Consider the following 20,512-nt stretch of genomic DNA (forward strand, 5'->3'; position numbering starts at 1 on the left):
GAACGCTCAGTAGTAACTCCCTGATGGTGGGGGGTGGGCAATAGACGTCAGCAGATGTCAGCTCCCTGCCCTGTCCTCAAACAAGGCGCCCACAGGTCTGAGACCCAATCAAGGTGTCTCAGATCTGAGATCAGATCAGAGTGCTGAAGAAATCATTTGATGGTCACAAATAATTGAATGATTTCTCCCCCCACATCCACTCGCATGGGGGGGGGGTGGTCAACTGTGCGGGCGGCGTCCGGAGGGAATTCCGCAGCCTTGCGAGAAAGCCAGAATATGGCCCTTAGTGTATTGGTTCTCAGAACACTGCAGAGTTCACGTTTTCCAGGCCACCTGACAGGTGCACTCATTACTGACTGACACTTGAAAAGATCCACAAGTGGAGCGAATTGTTTCACTTGTGATTCTGTGTGGAGACCTGCAAAACATGCACTGTGTGGGGTCCTGAGGAATGACCGAGAACCTGTGATTTAGTGAATCATTAAACCCCACCTCACATGAACAACTACATTATTACGCATCTAACTGATTTCCCCAGCAAATCGGTTAAAGAATTACCACTGCTCGACACTGACCTCAGCCCACATGCTTATCCTACTGGATTCTAGTCATTTCAGTTACTGTGATATAATAGGTACTGTTTCTGTGTATGACAACCAAGCCACACTGTACTTCTACACAGTAACTGTGCAAAGCGGTCATTCCTAATTTGCACTACTGCCATAGAGAAGCAGCTCTTTGCTAACATGGCGACTTACACTAGAGCAGTGGTTCTCAAACTTGGTCCTCAACGTCAAGTTTTCCAGGTCACCCGACAGGTGCACTCATTACTGACGGACACAATTTAAAAGATCCACAGGTAGAGATAATTATTTCACTTGATTCTGTGAGGAGACCTGCAAAACATGCACTGCGTGGGGTCCTGAGGACCGTCTTTGAGAACTTGTGCTATGAGGACCAAAATTCATTATTGGTAATTTAAACGCAGTAAATACTTCATTTCTATTCTTCAGATCAATATAAAAGATTTAGATAAGGCTTTATTTTCTCATTAAAGAGCAAAGGTTGGCTTACCAAACTATTCCTTTAAACTGGGACACTCATGAATTACACAAGCCTGCTTTTAATCAGCCACAGGACCTGAGTTATGCCAGCTATATAACCTGTGTAATCAGGAGTATCCCTGTTTAAAGGGATAGTATGGTAAGATCAGTCAAATGACATTGTAGCTAGTACATATTTACATGAATCCTGCACTGGCTTACATTGCCGGTCTGAATGATAACTCCCAAAATAAATTAAAAAAGGAGTGTTATCTACAAAAACCAACACTGACTGAGAACAGGTTTTCTCCCAATGTGCAAAGGATCAATACAAAACTAAACATTCAAGTGTACATTTCTCAGCTTTAACAGAACAAATATACTAAATGTAGTAGTGTGCTCGGCTTTATTACTTTCATGAAGAAACATTGTAAATGCTGTTTAGATCTGCTTTTTATTTTGTGAATTAGTATTTAGATTAAAACTATATGGAATCAATGTACGGATAGAAGTTGAGTCTCCAATATCTGAATATCCAAACCTTTACTGAGATACCCCTTTTACACCGCACTTATAACACGGGTCGACCCAGGTCTCTATGCGGTGTAAATGCGCAAAAACAAAGGTCCGGCATTCCGACCCGGGTTAAATTAAGTGTTTCACCCGGGTTGCTGGGTAGTGTAAATAGGGAGGGGGCAGTGTCAACTTTAAGAGGTACTCTTCTCCCCCAGATGATGCACCACTGCTCCACTCAGCCCCGTGTGATTTCAGCGACCCAAGGGGAGCTTCACCTAGCAAAATGCTGGGTCACTTCCGGGACAGACCCGGTTTCCGAATCCCAGCATTTGCGATGTGAAAGGTGTAATAGGGGACACCTTTACTTTCTCATGACTGTGTTTACCATTATTAAAATATTGTCTCAAATTATCTTCAGGCTGTGTGTAAAGTGTATATGAAACAAATGCATTCTGTGTTTAGACTTGGGTCCTGTTCACAAGATGTCTCATTATGGTATGCAAATATTGAAACACCCGGAAAAGTCCAAACATTTCAGATATGGAAGACACAACCTGTACTAGAAAACACTTTTTACCCATTATTTTGCCATTTTAAAACGATAATTTGTGCAATCTGAAAGGTGCAGAGTGAATTTACCGGTTCTATTGAGCTGGTATTTCTAAACGTTAATAAAAGCAGGGTTCTACCCGTTTAAGACCCTTTTTTTTTGCATCCACTGTTTTCTATGGGTTTAAACGGGTTCAGTGTTGTGAAGGGACAAAAACTGCACTGAAATACCGTTTAAAGATATGCGGTGTGAAAGGGGTATTAGCTGGCAGACCCGTTTTTAGAAATGTTTTAAAATACCTGGTCAAAGCCAGTTCTGCGGTCTGAAAGCAGCATTACACTTGCAAGGAGGGAAACAAGAAAATCAAATCAATGGAAGAAAAATTCTAGTTCCATGTTCACCTGGGATTTTAAAAATCCTCATTTGTGCAAAATAGAATAGTATTTTTATAAGAAAATTATCATGTTAAAAGGGAATTATTTAGCACACATCTAAAAAGGTAAACAGAGGAAAGGGCATTACAGATCTGAGACCACACCATGGGTAGTATTCAATGTAAAAAATTGCGGTGTGCAGCGAATCCTGTTTAGGATTCGCGGCACACTCGCTGTGTTCCGGAGGGCTGGCTGCCACTCACTCTCCCAGTATTCAACGTCGCAGGGGCTCGTTGCCCCTCACGGCGAATCTTAACCCCTGCAGCGAACGAGCGTCCGCGGCAGGGAGCCGTGGGACGGTGGCAGGCAGGGAGATTGAAGTCTTCCTGCCTGCCCCAGAACGTATGTGGAGGAGAGGAGGGCTCCCCGGGACCCAGGCAGCACAAGCTGTCCCCCCCCAGAGCCAGCAGGGGACCGGGTATATTCACTGCTCCCGATCGTGCATATGTAATGATCGGGTGCAGTGAATATATGAATATCTAATGAGCGGCTCCGGCCCTGGCCCCCTGCTGGTTGTTATGTGTAAAAAAAAAAAAATGTTTCAATTAAATATATATTCATGTGCTATAAGCACATGAATAAAAATAGCATGCCCCTTCACAGAATAAAAATTACTGATTTTTTTACACCAAAATTTAAAAAACAAAAACCTTTTATTTTAAAAGTTCACATTCCACTTCTCCATGAAAAGATGAAGAATTGCTACATGGAGAGACACGGCGAAAATCACTTAGAAAAACAGCGAAAATATCACATTGAATAGGGTGGTTCACTTTTTGAGACCAAAATTGAAAAAACGTGAAAAAAGCACAAATTCGCCATAAAACACGGCAAATTTTTCTCATTGAATACTAACCCATATGTGCAAGGTCTAGGCTGAGCTGCTCTGTAAACTTGCAATCATAGGCAGCTATCTATAAATATTTGTACCATTATTCAATACTAGCGCCTCACAGACAGAACTAAAGGCAATATCCTATTAACATTGGATTCAAAAATATATATTTTTCACAATTTTTTTTTTTTTTTTTTTTTTTTTTTTTTTAATTCAGCTGTCCACTTTGGATTGCACTATAAAAACCATTAGTTCTCCCAAAAACACATAGGTTCAATAAAACCTGTGTGTTTTTGGTTCCCACAGCCACTTTTTAGCTGAGAAAGAGCTGTTTTTAGGGATTTTGTTTTGCCTGTCTGAGGCAGGCCAAACAATATCCCAGAGGATCTTAGATTATCCAGGCTAATTAGATTAGTCCACAGTGAGCCTATTCTGCTGGCGATAGGATATCAGGGTAAAGGGGCATACACATGTAGAGATCTGTGCGAAGCAATTTTGCTTAAGCAAAAAAAGGCAGGGTAGTGGATCAGAATGAGAGATTGCAATCAGTATCTATCCTTCTGTACACACACAGATTTGCAGTCTTTTGCTAAGCAATCTGACTAGATTTTGACTGCATGCACTGACTTTAAAGGGGTGTACACGTGGAGAACTTTTAACAGGAGATTTTGACTAGATAGTCAAAATCTCCTAGAAGGTTAGCCAGTATCTCCCTATTTTTCTCCTGCTTAGTTAATATTGTCTAGCAGAAATTGCTTAGCATAGATTGGCTGTGCAGGCAAGGCAATTTTGACTAGATCATAGACTATCATTGCTTAGACAAAATCGCTTAGTCAAAATCTCCAGTGCATCTAGCCAAAATCTCTCCCAAAATCGCTTTGTCAAAATTGTACATTAGTCAAATCTCCCCGTGTGTACACCCATTTAGTTAACAAGATATATTTAATCTCTTGGAGCATACACATGGAGAGATCTGTGCTTACTTTCTAAGCAATCTAGTCAGATTGCTTAGAAAATAGCACAAATTTGCTCCGTGTGTATGCCGCTTAAGGATTTCTGAGCAATGGCAAATCATGCAGAAGGACATCAGAAGCATGAGTTTTGGCAGATTGGTATCACAAACTCTTTAAAGGTCAAGCAAATAATTTATGTAGAAATACTGGCAACATATTGCCAACATCAAAAATAAAAAGGTCACCCTAAAATAGGCTCTTGTTTTGAGGAATGAGAGTTGGGGATGGTTTGAGGAGAAGAATGCGAGCAGTACAGAAATTTTCAGCTTATCTTGCGGGTGGCTGTATCCAACAAGAGTTAAAGTGGCAAGTGTTCGACTCCTGTCACAGGGAATGAAGAATGCGGTTTCTTCTTCACCGTTCTGCCTTCTGTGGCAAGAACTCTCTATGAATCACGTAGATTTCTTATTATTCTATTCACCATCTTTGTAGTTATTTTTGGCATAAGAGTATTAGTCACATTTGTAGAAATTTGCGATTGCTCTGGTACTTTTCGGGTCTCATAATAGAGAATATAAAATACTGGCAGCACAATTCCAATTAACAACATGATAACAACGGCATTCCACCACCGTATACCGCAATCTGCCCCCGAACTGGGGTCTTTTTTCCTTGGAGAAATGGGAATGGTGTCCGCTCCAGGAATCAAAGACCCACTAAGCAGGTCATGTGTCTGGGCGGCTGCCTCAAGGTCCTGGTCGATCTCCTGAAAGTACCGCGCTATGTCTCTGTCTGCTGTAGGACTAGCAGGCTCACTTGCAATGTCCTCAAAGTATACAGATTGGCCTCTGTGGGTGTTGGATTCCGCATGGTGTTCCGTAAAAATACCATGAACCTTGACTGGGATCTTAATTATCTTCAAGGCGTACATATCCTGCTCTGTAAGAAAGTTGTTGACTCTCTTAATATCAGCAACCTAAAAGAAACCAAAGTGATGAATAAAATAGAATGATTAATACCTAGATTTTGTCATAGGACACAGATTTCTGTGCAAAACTGTAAAATAGGATTACACACAACCATTTCTTATTTCTGCTACATAAATAGCATATTAAAAGGAAAAAACACTTTCTTAGATAACTCATAAAAATATCTTTACCCTCACATCTTGAATACATATTCCTACATTTTATAGGTATAACTCCCACCCTCGCCCCCTGCACCCTAACCATTACGTGAAAAGACAGGTTTCCTTCTCTCCCACAAATACCCACAATGTGATGACTAAACACAACTCCAGGTGCTACCCATCTGCCTCAATATGCCCATTATAGTACATCATAACATGTTAGTTTTAATAGCTCTGAAGTGGTTGTGTGGAAGAAATTAGGGTGAAAGCGCTTTTTTTCTTATTCTTGATTCTGTCATGCTGGTAGAAATGACATCATGTGTATAAAGACTACACTATGGACAGTTAGAGGAACATGATGGGGGTCAGGTATTACCTTGCAGCCATACTGTAGTGCCAGCTTGTTCAGGGTGTCATTTTCTGTGACGGCACACTCCAACAGGATGACATCGCCAATCTTCTCTCGGGAGTTGTTTTGGCGCATGAGTTCTCCACCCCGCGCACGCAGCTCCATGATATCAAGTTCCTCTTCTGAGGAGCTGCCAAGATCTGGCGACCCATTGGTAAACGTGTAGACACTGCTTCCCTGAGATGAACGGATTGCAGTTGGTGGATGAAAAGTGTGAGAGGGACCTTTTTTCAGACGCATGGTCAGTAGAGCCCTGTATGAGCAATGCAGAGAAAACCCATTATTCAAACAAGAGTGATTAAGAAGACTCGTCTGTATGAGAAAAGGCTACCAGAGGGACATGTGAGTGATGCTGGAATTTGCTAGATATTTTCAACATCTTACACAAAGATGTTGGCACTCAAAGGGTTAAAAATAACATCGGAAGTTAAAGTGATGCAAATAGAGCGACTGAAAGAATCCATCTGAACCGACTTTTGTAGTACATATCTAGGTATTGTAAACATCGAGGAGTAACCACAAAATATATTTACTGTCCAATAAACCACAAGAGCAACCTCACATAACACAGATCATTAGTGTCCAATGCTGTAGGAGAATAGATTTAACACGCTGCGTGCTTGGATCAAAGTATACAATTACAATAGTGATAACTCCTGTCACCAAACTTTACACTACTAAAGCAATTGCCAACTCTTCAGTTTAAAGTCCTGTGTGGCAATTATATTCCTCAGATACAGGTCTGTTAAGATTGTCAAGGTTTACCTAAAGTGATAACATATTAATAGTGTGTCTTTTCATAACTGAAGTTTTATAGATTTGTCACAGAGAAATACTTCCAGTTGACATTTCCTTCTAAGAAAAAAAAAAAAGGGGGGGGGTGTTAAGGGGGAGGAAATACTAAGTACACAATGTAAGAGTAAATGATCACTGGCATGGCCTTGTCTAACAGCAGTAAACGTGTCACTACATTGCGCTACCGCGCCTGGGATTTGGCAAATTTCCATTTAACCAAAAACAATAGTAACAATAGTAGAATGGTTTCAAATGCAAAAATATATTACCAGAATCTGTATGCGAGGGGACACTTTTTCTGTGTCCATGTCAAATGTATCAACATTCGGGATAAAAAAAAAAAGTGAAAACCCAAAGCTGACCTCAACCTTTTTCATGTGTCGACCTAAATTTGGTTGGCCCAATGACCCATACCCAGGCTGCACTTCATTCTGCAACACTTGAACCTTTTGGGCACCTATGCAAGAGTCCTGTTCGCCGAGCTCAGCACCATAGTCCCCAGCATCTTTCACCCTAAATTACTCCGTCTGAGTCTCGGAAGCTACCTGTTCCTGGATTGTGGACTGCTTGACAGACAAGGAACAGGTGGTGAAAGCGGAAGATTTAACCTCGAGCAAGAGATCTAGCGACATGAGTGCCCCCCAGGAATGTGTCCTCTCACCCCTTCTCTTCTTCTTATACATTAATGATTTACATCTCAGAGGCGCATTTGGTTAAAAATAAGGAATTTGGTACCATTAATTCCCTCCTTGGACACTGCAGTCTACTCCCCTCTATCCCCACCCAGACGGAAGGGGAGGAAGGAACGAACAAGATGAGGTTGGTAACAGGCAGAATATTAACAACAGTCATGACCACACTCGTAGAAGAAGTGTAAGCCAAATGGCAGGAGGACAGATGGGGAACTACCAAAGCACTAATACCAGGCAGGAGAGCGCTGAGACTCCTGCAATGCCGCTCTACCATTTTTAAAATGTGACAGTTGGTGATACAGAGGGCAGCTGCTGGTAACCTGGAAAATGTACACTGTGTGGGGGTCCTGAGGACAGAGGTTGAGAACCACTGCTCCAGAGGTTCAAAAACATCTGATTGATTGTAGAAAAGACTAAACCAGGGACACACGCTTTCCATATACAATGATAAATGTGCGGAAGTGACTTCCTTTCGTGCCTTCATCATTGTCGGAATAACAGCAGGTGGAATACCTCGCCTCTTTAACAAGTCGGCTTCAACAACCAGGCCACTAAAAAACGTAGACAAGCTAAGTCTGGGTAAACGAACGGATCTTGTTGCAGGAGGTCATGCCGGAGTGTAAGGCGCCATGGAACGTCCACTAGAAGGAGACGGAGGTCTAAGTACCACGTTCGTCTCCCCCAATCTGCAGCTATTAGAAGCACTGAACTGGACTTTTTTATTCATTTGAGTACCCTTGGAAGAAGAGGAAACAAATAAATATCAGTCATAGTTCCACAGAAGAGCGCATCCATCGCCACGCCTCTGGATCCTGGGATCTGGTGCAGTAAATCAGAAGTTTGTGGTTCAATCTGGACGCCATAAGGTCTATCTGATGCATCCCCTAGCGAAGGGTCAGCTGATGAAAAACCTCCGGGTTGAGGGCCCATTAAAAATCCTGGCGGCTGAGGAATTATGCCTCCCAGTTCTCTACTCCCAGGATGAAAAAAGCTGAGAAGTTGGTTGTGTAACGTTCCGTCCACAACAGTATCGGACAGACCTCCTTCATTGCCACCCAACTCTTGGTTTTTCCCTGGCGATTGGATATAGGCAACCGCCATTGCATTGTCAGACTGTATCCTGACTGTTTTTCCTTTGAGGAGATTGTGTGCTTGGAGTAACGCCAGTCTGATGGCCTTTAATTCTAGTATATTGATTGGAAGACTATTCTGGAAGAGACCAGCGACACTGAAAAGGTGTGACCCAGGGTCACTACTTTCCATCCTCAGAGACTGGCATCAGTCATGACAATGGTCCAGGTACAGGTTTGGAAACTGCAACCCTGTAGGAGATTGGGAGCAATGAGCCACCAATGTAGGGAGGAGCGAGCTTCCCTTGACAGGACTATCGTCTTTTGCATTTGAAGATGTGATCCTGACCACTAGAATAGGAGGTTCCACTTCAAAGATATGGAGAGTGGAACTGACCAAATGGGAGAACCTCGAAGGAGGCAACCTTCATGCCCAACAGACCAGTACAGAGATGGACTAATACCCTGCGAGGGTGTAGAACCTTTCTTCTGCAAGGCCAGGACCTTGTCCATTGGAAGAAAGACTTTTCCTACCTCTGTGTCAAAGATGAGGCAGAGAAACAGTAATCGCTGAACAGGTGTAATTGGGACTTGGGAAGTATAAAATCCACCCGTTTTGTACTAAAAATTGTCATGTTCATAGTGCCTCTGCAATCAGTTTTGGAAGAAGATCATCCATATATAGGATAATTGTTTATTCCCTGAAGCCGAAATCATGCAAGCCATTATTTTTGTAAATACTCTGAGTGCTGAAGACAGGCCAAAGGCAAGAGCCCTCAACTGGTAGTGATGATTTCGGATCACAAACCTCAGGAACATTTGGTGTGGTTCCCATATGGGTATGTGTAAATATGTGTATTTTATGTCTAGGGAAAGGAGGAGCAGCAGTCTGGTGCCCACCTTGGGATCCCCCAAGTCAGCGGGAAGCCTGTCATGCCACTGGCTTATCGACGGGCTTGGCATCCTGTCTACGTGCTGTTGCTGGGACAGAGGACGCTGATCTGGCACCTCTGCTTCTAAGTTCATGGAAGGAGGAAAATCCTCCTCTGGATCTACCTCTAAAACCTGTGGGGCCCCGAAAGGAAGTTCCCACAAACTTTGCTTTGGTGCAGGAGCTGAAGACAAAAGAAACGTTGACTTGCTTCCCGTAGCCTATGAGATAAGCTTGTCTAATTCAGGTCCGAAATGCATGTCACCTGTATAAGGTAATGCCTCAACAGCCTTTTTAATTTCTGCCCCTGCCTGCCATGAATGAAACCATGTTAGTACACAAGGGGTATTATTACTCTACACAAGCAGCAAACATAAATTTTGGTCAACCAGAATTTAAAAAAGAAGAGGATATATACTGGTCGCTATGGAAACCCCATCCACGTTTATATTGTATGGATGTTAGAAATATATCATATCTGGTGGTGCTCCCTTAGAGTTTAAATTATATATAAGAGAAAACGGAAACAAAGAAACTTTTTGTTGGGGAACTGCTTATTTACTTAGATCATGAAAAAAAATAATTAAAATACTTTATTATAATTGGATAAAAGGACATACATAACACTTAAGGACATACAAAGTCAGGCTATTACAATCTAACTCCATATATGGAAATATTATATTATAACTGCGGAGTGTAGGCCTTGATTGGATAGGTTTTATAGTTAACCGTGCATTAGGGTGCGAAAAATATATATGTCAATATACACTTATGCTGCTTTCCCACTGCAGACCAGTTTAAAGTACTGGTAATCTTAAATGGTCTTTAAAACGGTATTAGCATTCCCACTGCAGCAGATTACCATTTTAAATACCATTTAAGTACCATTTCCATTGCAGTGAACCATGTAAAATGTAGAGTGCCTAACCCCCCCCCCCCCCAGTGTAAAGAGTGCCTAATCCCTCCCCCCCCAAGTGTAAAGAGTGCCTAACCCCCGCACCTGCCCTGTGCCCCCACCTCCCCTCCCCTTGTACTTACCTGCACGGGGATGCAGGGCAGTGGGTAGGCAGCGGGGTCCATGCAGGGTCCATGAAGGGTACAGGCAGTCCCAGTGCCTGATGAGAACTAGTAGTTCTCACTTTGCGCATATGTAATGAGTGCATGTGCATAATAATGAATCGCTCATTACATATGCGCATATGTAATGAGCGGCTCTTTATTATGCACGTGCACTCATTACACATGCACAAAGTGAGAACTACTAGGTCTCATCAGGCACTGGGACTGCCTGGAGGCTAAATAACGTTTAAGAGGCATTCCCACTGCCTCTTAAACGTTATTTTAACGTGTAGGACTCTGCTTTAAAAACGGGTTGAAATACCATTTAGCTTTAAACGGTATTTCAACTCTGGCACTTTCCCACTGCAGCCTTAAAACGGTAAATTGCGCTGAAAATCGGAAATTTACCGTTTTTTTGCTGCAGTGGGAAAGGGGCATTATTGAAGTAGAAATCTACCAATTGCTAAGCTGAGATGTCCATACTGTCTGATCTCTAGTGTGTATAATACATTATAATTGTAACTTTTAATATGTTCCATAAATGTAACATTCTACTGTGCTATATAGGAGTGACTGTGATTAATTCTATCAAAGATGTTACCTAGAAACTTAAATGGCATAGATCACAGAAAATTATTGTCCATCAATAACAGTGGATACAGGATAGTAAGTGTATGAAAAGATCACGTATTATTACATTGGATGTAGCATGAGTTTCTTCTGTTAACCCAATGATCTATATAAAAGTGGGGAGAGATAGTTATACCCCTTTTCCACTTGCAAAAATATCCCGGGTTTTTGCACATGAACGCGCATCAACCCGGGATTTAGTGCAGTGTGAAAGGGTCTTGGGCGAATATCCCGTGTTCAGCATTCCGGGATCTCTACCCAGGTCCTGACCTGGGTAGGATCCGGAATCGACACGGGATGCGGCCAGTGTGAATGGTCCCGTACCCGGGATCGGGTACACGGGACTTTAAAAAAGCTGCTGATTGGAGCTTTGTTTGGGCTCACAATGCTGATGTCATCTGTAATCGCACTGGAAAGCGGAAGAGAAGCCCTGGACATGTGCAGATCGGAGCAGACGGGCATCATGGCAAACTGGGCGGACCAGGAAGTGAGAGAGCTCCTGAGCATAAGGGGCGAGGAGGAGATAAAACGCCAAATTACTGGCACAGTCAAAGATGCCGTGGTTTATAAAAACATATCAAAGCTGCTTGAAGCCAGAGGCATGATCCGGACACAACAGCAAGTTGTCAATAAACTGAAGACCCTGAGAAAGAAGTTCATGAAGGTGCATGACAACAACCGTAAAAAGAGTGGGGCTGGCCGCATCGAGTGGGAATATTATGACATCTGCGCAACCGTCTTCGGGCACACAGCTCTCTGCAATCCTGTGAGTCTGTCTTCAAGTTCACAGTACATTGCTGCAGAAAGCAGCCAAGGCCCTGAAGATACACAGACAAGTGAAGTCTGCCACTCATCACCCCTGCTAATTGAGGACACACCTGATTGTAGTGAGCATGAAACATCCACCCACCTGCCCAGCCCTGATGGCAGCATATCCGTCACCGTTGAAGAGGTCGTGGAAGCTGCGACCACTGACAGTGGGTTTCCACAAAGTGCCGTCTCCCCAACTTTGCAGAGAAACAGTAAGTTTATTTTTTAAAGACACATAGCACACTATAGGGTTAGGTTGGGGGTGGGGTGGAGGTGGAGCATAGGGTTATGCACAGCATAGTGGTCCTCCAGCAGTTGTGGAACTACATATCCCAGTATGCCTTGGCACAGTTTAAGCATTGCCTAATAGCAAAACTGTGGCAAGGCATGATGGGACTTGTAGGCTGTGGGAAGGGGGGGGGGGGGTGACATAATATACAGTTATCAAAGTATAACCTGCAGTGATGTCGCAGTGAAATAGTTTGCCAAAGCTGCTATTTTTATGTATGGTCATTTTCAATTTATATCTTATCTTTACAGTTTACAACGTTCCACCTAGAACGAAGAAAATGAACAAAGCGGGGCAAGCAGCTAGAGCCATGACAAGTGCCCTTGTTGAAGAACTCCGAGAAATGGACAATGCTATGTCCACACAGGAGAATGCAAGGATCGACAAATTTTTAGAGGCCGAGCGTGAAATGCAGGACTCATTTCTTTCTAAAATCCTGTCAATGCAGGAACGCATGAATAGAGAGGCTCTTGAGCGTCATAGGGAATTGCAGCAAATGAACATGGCGTTCATGGAACGTTTGTTCAATAATCCAAAAGCTCCTAACCAACACCACAGCTCACAATACCCTGAACCGGGTTATTCCACATATAATCATGGACCATACTTTGGTTCAAGCAATGCTGCAAATGAGCAAACCTCAGAGTTTTCAGTTTTTCGCAATTTGTCTTAAAGCTATAGGCACATTTGTTTGTTTTGCACTTAAAGTGCCTCGGCACTAGTTGACCTCAGTGTTTATGTACCTGTAGTTCATTGTTTTGCACTTAAAGTGCCTCGGCACTAGTTTACCTCGTTTTTTATGCACTACTAGTACATTTTGTGTTGCACTTAAAGTGCCTCGGCACTAGTTTACCTCAGTGTTTATGCACTACTAGTACAATTTGTGTTGCACTTAAAGTGCCTCGGCACTAGTTTACCTCAGTGTTTATGCACTACTAGTACATTTTGTGTTGCACTTAAAGTGCCTCGGCACTAGTTTACCTCAGTTTTTACATACCCTCCAACATGACCCACTCCATTAGGTACAAAATGTTCTGCTCCTGGACTTCCCTGCCAGTGGCAGTTACAGAGGTTGGACTCCAGCATAGTCCACAATTCAAAGAGGGGGGTCACATCAACTGTCAGTGAGTCCAGGACAGTGATGTTTTGAGTGGCATTAGGTGTGGCTCCCCTTTTTGAACATTGGATTGTGCTGCAGCTCCAACTCTGCAACTGCCACTGGCAGGAAAGTCCAGAAACAGAGCATTTTGTACCTAATGGAATGGGCCATGTTGGAGGGCATGCGTTTATGTACCTGTAGTTCATTGTTTTGCACTTAAAGCAGGCATGTCCAACGTTGGCCCTCCAGACGCTCCGAAACCACACATCCCAGCATGCTCCGCCACAGTGTTGCTATTAGAGAATGCAAAAACTATCGCAAAGCATACTGGGATGTGCGGCCTCAAAACACCTGGAGGGCCAACGTCGGACATGCCTGACTAAAGTGTTAATGCACAACTGGTTGTGCATTCGGTTAGCTTGAAATGCTAAACTTCAAGCAATTCTTGTTTGGGATGGGGGGGTTGGGACGAGGGAGGTTGGTATGGGGGGATTGGGACGGGGGCGGTTGGGATGGGGGTGGTACGGGTGGAGGAGGGTTTCTTTATTGTTTTATTGTTGTGTCTATACAAAGGCAAAATGAAAGGCAAATAAAAATTGCACCTACAATCCAAAGGTGCTAAACCAAATAAAAAAATTATAATTTTAAACACCCTTGTCATCACTTTTTTTTTAGTTAAAATGACCATTTCATATGGTATTTGCAGTGATTTCCTGGGATCAGTATGAATGGGGCTGTCCCGGGTCGATCCCGGGTCTGAATGCAGTGTGAAAGGGTACATTCCCGGGTAGTGTCCCGGGAAGCATCCGGGTACACATTCCCGGGTCTGACCCGGGACTGCAAGTGGAAAAGGGGTATTAGTGTTCGCGCTAGGCTTATTTTACAGGGCGCTGCGCCCTGCCCCTTTAAAAGCTGCCGAATTCCGCCCTGCCCGTTTTTGCCCGCCCTGTACAGTTAATAGGTGCGGACAAATTACTGTCAGTGTCCCTCCCCAGCCTTTGCCACGCTTCTATTACCTGCCCGCTGAGTGTACACTACTGAGCACGCAGCGTGTGGATACTCCCCTCAGCCCTGCAGTCTCCAGAGTCCTCCTCCATAGCCGCGCTGACAGGCTGCTCACCTTCTCCCATGTGAGCGGCTGCTGTCAGCTCTTCAAGGAAGCGTCCCTCCTCCCCCCTCGCTGCCGAGTGTGTCTGCTATCTCACTCAGGTAGAGGCTAGGATCCCCTAGAAGTCCTGCTGTTATGATGCAGCAGCAGAGATGGGCTCCCAGCACAGTGAGACAATGGGAGGCTGAGAGCGGCAGCACATATATGTAGAAAGTTGCCCAGGAAGTGCTAAAGAAAGATATGCGTGAGGGCCTGGAACAGCCGGGACTCGGGAGAGCAAGAGGCGGCAAGTTCAAAAGTGAAAGCATTGATCAGTGCGATGTGCACTATGTGATCAAAGCTGTGACTGTAGGGTATACCCTCACTGTTCCCTTGTACAGTTCAGTGATTTATTACTGTCCCAGCAAGCAGACTCTTCATTAACTGTTTGGATGCAGGAATTAGCTGTACTTTCCTGCATAGTTGTCTGATGCTGCTGTTTGTGACATGGGGAGATATGTAATATCTTAAATTTCCTTGCAGTTTATTTTTATTTGAAGGAAATAATATGTGGGTTATTGTGTCACTGCTTTGGGGCACTATACCCGTGTCACTGCTGGGGGGCACTATACCCGTGTCACTTATGTGTGTCAATTATACTGGCAGCATGGCACTACTGGTGGCACTTTGTCTAGGGCGCTACTGTGGGCATTTTGTCTAGGGCGTGTGTGTGTGTCGGGGGTACCCTCCCAATTGAAAAATGTGCCCTGCTCGGTGGTCAGCACCCTGCCCTAAATAAATCCTAGAGTGAACACTAGATAGTTTAAGAGAAGATGGAAAAGAACCTGTGCAGGACTAGCCACTAACACCTACTAGTTCCTCTCATGTATATATTAACAGCGGAGAGGAAGATTCGAGTGTTTACGCTTCGTGTCTCACACGTGACTCAGAAAGAGTAGAATTATAGGAAAGACATTCTGTCTAATACTTATTGTGATTTTATGATGGTATAATTTAAACTATACAAGTACAGATCTCTTATATCCCCTTTCACACTTGCAAAAATATCCCAGGTTTTTGCACATGAACGCGCATCAACCCGGGATTTAGCTCAGTGTAAAAGGGTCTTGAAAGAATATGCCAGGATTTCTACCCAGGTCCTGGCCTGGGTAGATTCCGAAATCGACCCAGGATGCGGTCAGTGTGAATGGTCCCCGGACTTTATAAAATCTGCTGATTGGAGCTTTCTTGGGCTCACAAATGCTGATGTCATCTTTCAGAGCCCTGGAGTCCTTTTCTAATGACATGCATATGTATTTGCAGGGATCAGTGTGAATGGGGCTGTCCCAGGTCGATCCCAGGTCTGAGTGCAGTGTGAAAGGGTACAGTCCCGGGAAGCATCCGAGAACACATTCCCGGGTATGACCCGGGTCTGCGAGTGTGAAAGGGGTATTAGTATTTAAATAGATCACACCAAAAGATGCCCTGCATGTAACATAGTACACAGCAGTACAAATCACATACTCCTGCCCACATCAGACTGGACCATCTGTCTGTATATAATATGAGTTGTAGAGAGCTAGAGTGTTTACATACAATGTATTAGACTCGTATCCTGAGATCTATACCAATCATAGATCACTCCCAGCACTGTTTGTATAGATTATTATGCTCATATGTATGAATAATTTATCGCTACACACATTTAAATCTCTTAATATTTAAATAGATCACAAACACAGATATCCTGTACGCAACATCACACCCTGCATAAATATAGGTCATACAATCCTGCCCACATCAAACTGGACCGTCTGTCTGTAGGCACATATAATATGAACTATAGTGAGCTGTATTGAGTCTGTAATCCTGGATGGGTGTGGTATAGGGGTCTGACAGTCGGGATCCCGTGAAGTCAAGCGCAACAAAGCCCCTTGCGGGCTCGCTACCTATTCTATTCTCCCTCTATGGGGGTCGTGGACGAGGGAAAATAGCCTACGGCCGTCGAGAACCCGGCTGTCAGTGTTTTGACAGTCGGGATCCTGACGTCGGGTGAATGTTTGTTGGGACCCCGTCCGGCACCCATCCTGGATTTATCTCAATTATAAACCTAGACAGGCACTAATGCAGGGGTTCCCAAACTTTTTAAAATCACGGCACCCTAGAGCATCAGAATTTTTTTCACGGCACCCCATGTCCAAAAGTTTCTTATTCTGTAAATTGATTTGTATGTCATACATGGGTTTATTTATGGGTGAGGGACAGGATTAGCTTCTGTTTGTCCACATATTTTATTATTGGTAGCCCACCAGCAATGTTTTTGCCTTTTACATTGACCATAAATAATTTCAATTGCCTCTAGACCACTAATCCAAGCCACCCCTGCAAGTGTCCCGAGGCACCCCAGGGAGCCTAGGCACACAGTTTGGGAAGCACTGCACTAATGTAAATATCTGCAGATTTATGTCTTGCAATTGACTAAATTGTCTGTATGCGGATATTTAGATGCGTAGTGAAACACAATATCTGTTCATAAGTTTCAGTGTGCCCTGATATATAGGAATACAATTAAATCCACAGTATCACTTAGAAAAATAAATTAAACATGCAGCATTCCATTGATTTAAGATAGCCATATATCACTAAAATCGCAAAGAATGTTATGGGTTACGTTATTACCTCCCATGAATCAGAATAGCGGGGTATTAGTGAATCCAGACGGCCCTTCTCTCCGCATGGTACTCGGCGTCCCAGAGCAGTAGGTTATGCCCGGCAAACACAGTCAGGGGTCATTTGGAAAGTTGAATGTTCGTCGTTAGTATAGTTTCCCATAGGTAGGAGATTGTACGTCCAGGCTATCACCCGCACCAGGATGGGAGATGAGCGAGAAGTCCCGACACCTTACTCAGTTGGTGACTGTCTGGATGCGATATAGATAGTCAGTATCCGCACTAGGTCGGAGGGAGAGAGTAAAGTCACAGCGTCCTGATTTGGTGTGTGGCTGCAGGGATTTGTGTATGGGCAGCCTGTTACCCGTAGTTTCACCGGCGGCTGGGCGGGAGGTCCCGTTGTCCTGCCTGGGAGTGCGGCTGCTGCTATAATAAACGGGCAGTCACTGGTCTGTGTCCCATGTAGCTGCAGTAGTGTAGTAGTAATAAAGGAATATATCGCCCCGTGTGTACACAGCTTAAGACAGCAGAAGCTGAAATTCTTGCTCTTAATTCAGACACGCCCGAAGACGCTTCAACAACATAGGAAGCTGCATCCTTGACAAAATCTGCTAAAGGTAACCGTTCTGTCCTAGGTATATTTTGTTGTAGTCCTATGGCAAGCTCGTCCACCCATTTTTCCATGACTCTACTGAACCACGCTGAAGCCAGAGCCGGCATAGGAAGGGTAGTATGCTTTGACAGGCATGACACTGAAACATCAGGTGCAGGTGGAGTTTCCCACTTCTCCCTTGAGTCGGGTGATAAAGGGTACACATTTTCATTCTTCTTGACATTTCTTATCGGGTGTTTTCCAAATGGCTAACAAAGGGTTGTTAAATTCAGAAAAATCTGGAAAGGTTACCTCCTGTTTCTGAGTACATCCAAATATAGACACGTGGAGGTGCGTCTACATCAGCAATATTAAGGGTTGACTTAACAGAACTTATTTAACCGTCAATATGCTGAGGTTCATCTTCGCCGGATATCTCCTGTGTGATTCCCGGTCAGGAACTAAAGGAAATTCTCCCTCCTCTAAGGAGGAATCTTCCTCTGAACCCTCTGTCTGGTAAAGTGTAGAAATAGCTTTGCGCTTAGCCAGGCCCAGCAAAAGCAGTCTGGCCTGAAGGACCCAAGACAGAATGCGTCAGAGAATCTACTAACTGCAATGGCAGATGCAGGATTTTACAGGGAGGTTTCCAAATGTAATCCAAAATCCCCCACTCTGCTGTGCATTGGAGTAAGTGCTGGGGTCTGCGGGCGTGGTAAAAGCCCTGAATATTGGTCTTTTTATACACTGGATACTGTATGAAATGCAGTATTAATATTTAACAGTACAGATGGTCTAAAGTTTAGGCAGGTTCAAACATTTAAATAATTGGTCAGGAAAAGGTTAAACATAAATAAATACTAAAAAATAATAGAAACAGTACTGCACTTTCTAAGCTCACAATCTCCCACTTCATGATAAGGCTCCGGTCTATTCCTCCTTGAAGCTGCTCTCTGGTCCAGTGCAATGTTTGAGGGCTCAACTCCTCACATACAGTAAATGTGGTAGAAGAGGTTGGAACACTGGGCATGTGCTGCAACTCCGCTATGTCCCTTAATATGCATAATGTGGCGGCAGTTCTAATAATCATATTATATACCAGTGCTATTGTCATCATTTAAGGCACTTGCCAAGGGGAGGGGGGTTTCCAGTCAACCAGAAACCCCCTCTGCGTTTGCCTATGGACTGAATTAGGGTTTTAGCCCATATTGGCTCAGTAGAAGCCATGTTTTCAAATTGAGCATGGACTTTTATCTCTGCGTGACGCTGCCAATTCAACTGCTAGATTAGACAGAACAGAATTAAATAAATCACCAGCTGGTTGATCTGGATTCGGTATGGAATGGCGGCGGTCGGAATCCCGGCGTTCAAAATCCTGACGCTGGAATCCCGACCGACAAAATTCCGACAAGGGGGGGGGGCACTGCGCTCGCCACGCAGCGGGCCCGGTGCCTCGCTACGCTCGGCACACTAATTTATTCTCCCTCTATGGGTGTCGTGAACACCCACGGAGGAAGTTTCGGGATTTCGGCGGTCGGGATTCTGAACGCCGGGAAATTGACTGCATCCCGTTGATCTAACTCTGCCTGTGCAGCAGGTGGTTATTGTGGGAGAGTTAAAGGGACCTGCACTGCAGCATAACATGTCTCACATAAGGAAATGCCCTTGATATATTGTTCCTTGCATGCATATTTGCATGAAAATACTTTGAGAGCTGCTTTTGAAGAAGTAGCCCTACCAGTCATTGTTCTTGATACACAGGTTAACAATAACCCCAACAGACTGTCACGCAAGGCTATAGATTTAACCAGGGCCTGGGTGACAATAGGGAGAGGGGAGCCACAACCCCACCCTAAAATTGTGTGGAAATGTATGAACCCTCCGGTGACTAGACTAGAGAGGGAGAGCTGAGGCTGTACAGGAACCAGGAGGACCAGGGCCTGCCGCCAGATGGGGAGGAGATTAGGGTGACAAAAAATGGCGACCGGTGCTGTGAAGGCGCCAGCCGCTAAAGCAGTGGTTCCCAACCCTGGTCCTCAAGTACTCCCAACAGTGCATGTTTTGCAGGTCTCCACACAGAATCACAAGTGCTATAATTAGCTCCACTTGTGGATCTTTTCAAATGTGCCTGAATAATGAGTGCACCTGCCGGGTGACCTGGAAAACGTGCACTGTTGGGGGTACTTGAGGACCAGGGTTGGGAACCACTGTGCTAAAGGACAACACTCCCCGGCACTGTCTCCTTCTGAGGGGGAAGAGGGTAATTAGGTGTCATAGAGAAATGAGTTCCCCCACCTCTGCATGACCACTTTAAGCCCTGTATATGTATATATATATATATATATATATATATATATATATATATATATATATATATATATATATATATTACACACACACACACACACTATTTTTCTGGAAAAATAGGTCCAGGAACTCCAGGTTGGGGGTGGATCAATTAAATAAAAAAAATATATATATATATATATATATATATATATATATATAATATAATATAATATAGAGGGAGAAATTAGAGATATGTGATATAATATATATATATATATATATATATACACACATACATACATACATACACACGCAAATTAATCCTCTTGTTAAAAGCCAGATAGACTGTAAACCAGAGACCCTGCGAGGTGACAGAGTATAGCCACATTCCCAGCCACAATATAGGGGGTGATTGAGCAGGCACACAATGCTGCACCAGGCAGCCATAGAGCCGAGTTACCTGTATTGCGCTATCCCTCCACAACCTCACGGGCCGCCAATCCCCGGTCTGTGCCGTCCATCCGCGCCGCTCTCCGGCCCCCGTGCTAGGCTCCTGGAATCGGCGAATTCTCGGACAATCAGCGCACGACTCCCGGTCTAGGAAGAGGCGGAGCTAAGCTGCGACCTATCC

General features: G+C 44.0%; 2 protein-coding genes across 2 annotated transcripts; one reads left to right on the plus strand and one right to left on the minus strand.

Annotated features, from left to right (window-relative positions):
- Positions 1 to 1,435: 1,435 nt before the first annotated feature.
- Positions 1,436 to 20,496, minus strand: LYSMD4 (LysM domain containing 4). The gene is made up of 3 exons (XM_083184272.1): positions 20,342 to 20,496; positions 5,837 to 6,122; positions 1,436 to 5,307 (listed from the first exon to the last, which is right to left on the minus strand). The coding sequence occupies exons 2-3, from the start codon at positions 6,107 to 6,109 to the stop codon at positions 4,777 to 4,779; spliced, it is 804 nt and encodes a 267-aa protein (XP_083040398.1). The 5' UTR covers positions 6,110 to 6,122; positions 20,342 to 20,496; the 3' UTR covers positions 1,436 to 4,776.
- Positions 11,179 to 13,381, plus strand: LOC146075247 (uncharacterized). Its single transcript, XM_083184267.1, has 2 exons — positions 11,179 to 12,071; positions 12,400 to 13,381. The coding sequence occupies exons 1-2, from the start codon at positions 11,435 to 11,437 to the stop codon at positions 12,819 to 12,821; spliced, it is 1,059 nt and encodes a 352-aa protein (XP_083040393.1). The 5' UTR covers positions 11,179 to 11,434; the 3' UTR covers positions 12,822 to 13,381.
- Positions 20,497 to 20,512: the final 16 nt, after the last annotated feature.

The sequence above is a fragment of the Crinia signifera genome, chromosome 4, assembly GCF_055691185.1.
Source record: "Crinia signifera chromosome 4, ASM5569118v1, whole genome shotgun sequence".
Lineage (NCBI taxonomy): Eukaryota > Metazoa > Chordata > Amphibia > Anura > Myobatrachidae > Crinia > Crinia signifera.

Excerpts from the sequence above, each read along its gene's own strand:
- LYSMD4 (XM_083184272.1), bottom strand. The coding sequence starts at position 6,109 with ATGCGTCTGAAAAAAGGTCCCTCTCACACTTTTCATCCACCAACTGCA. Across the intron at positions 5,308-5,836 it reads CACTACAGTATGGCTGCAAG|GTTGCTGATATTAAGAGAGT; the intron begins GTAATACCTGAC and ends GGTTTCTTTTAG.
- LOC146075247 (XM_083184267.1), top strand. The coding sequence starts at position 11,435 with ATGCTGATGTCATCTGTAATCGCACTGGAAAGCGGAAGAGAAGCCCTG. Across the intron at positions 12,072-12,399 it reads CCCAACTTTGCAGAGAAACA|TTTACAACGTTCCACCTAGA; the intron begins GTAAGTTTATTT and ends TTATCTTTACAG.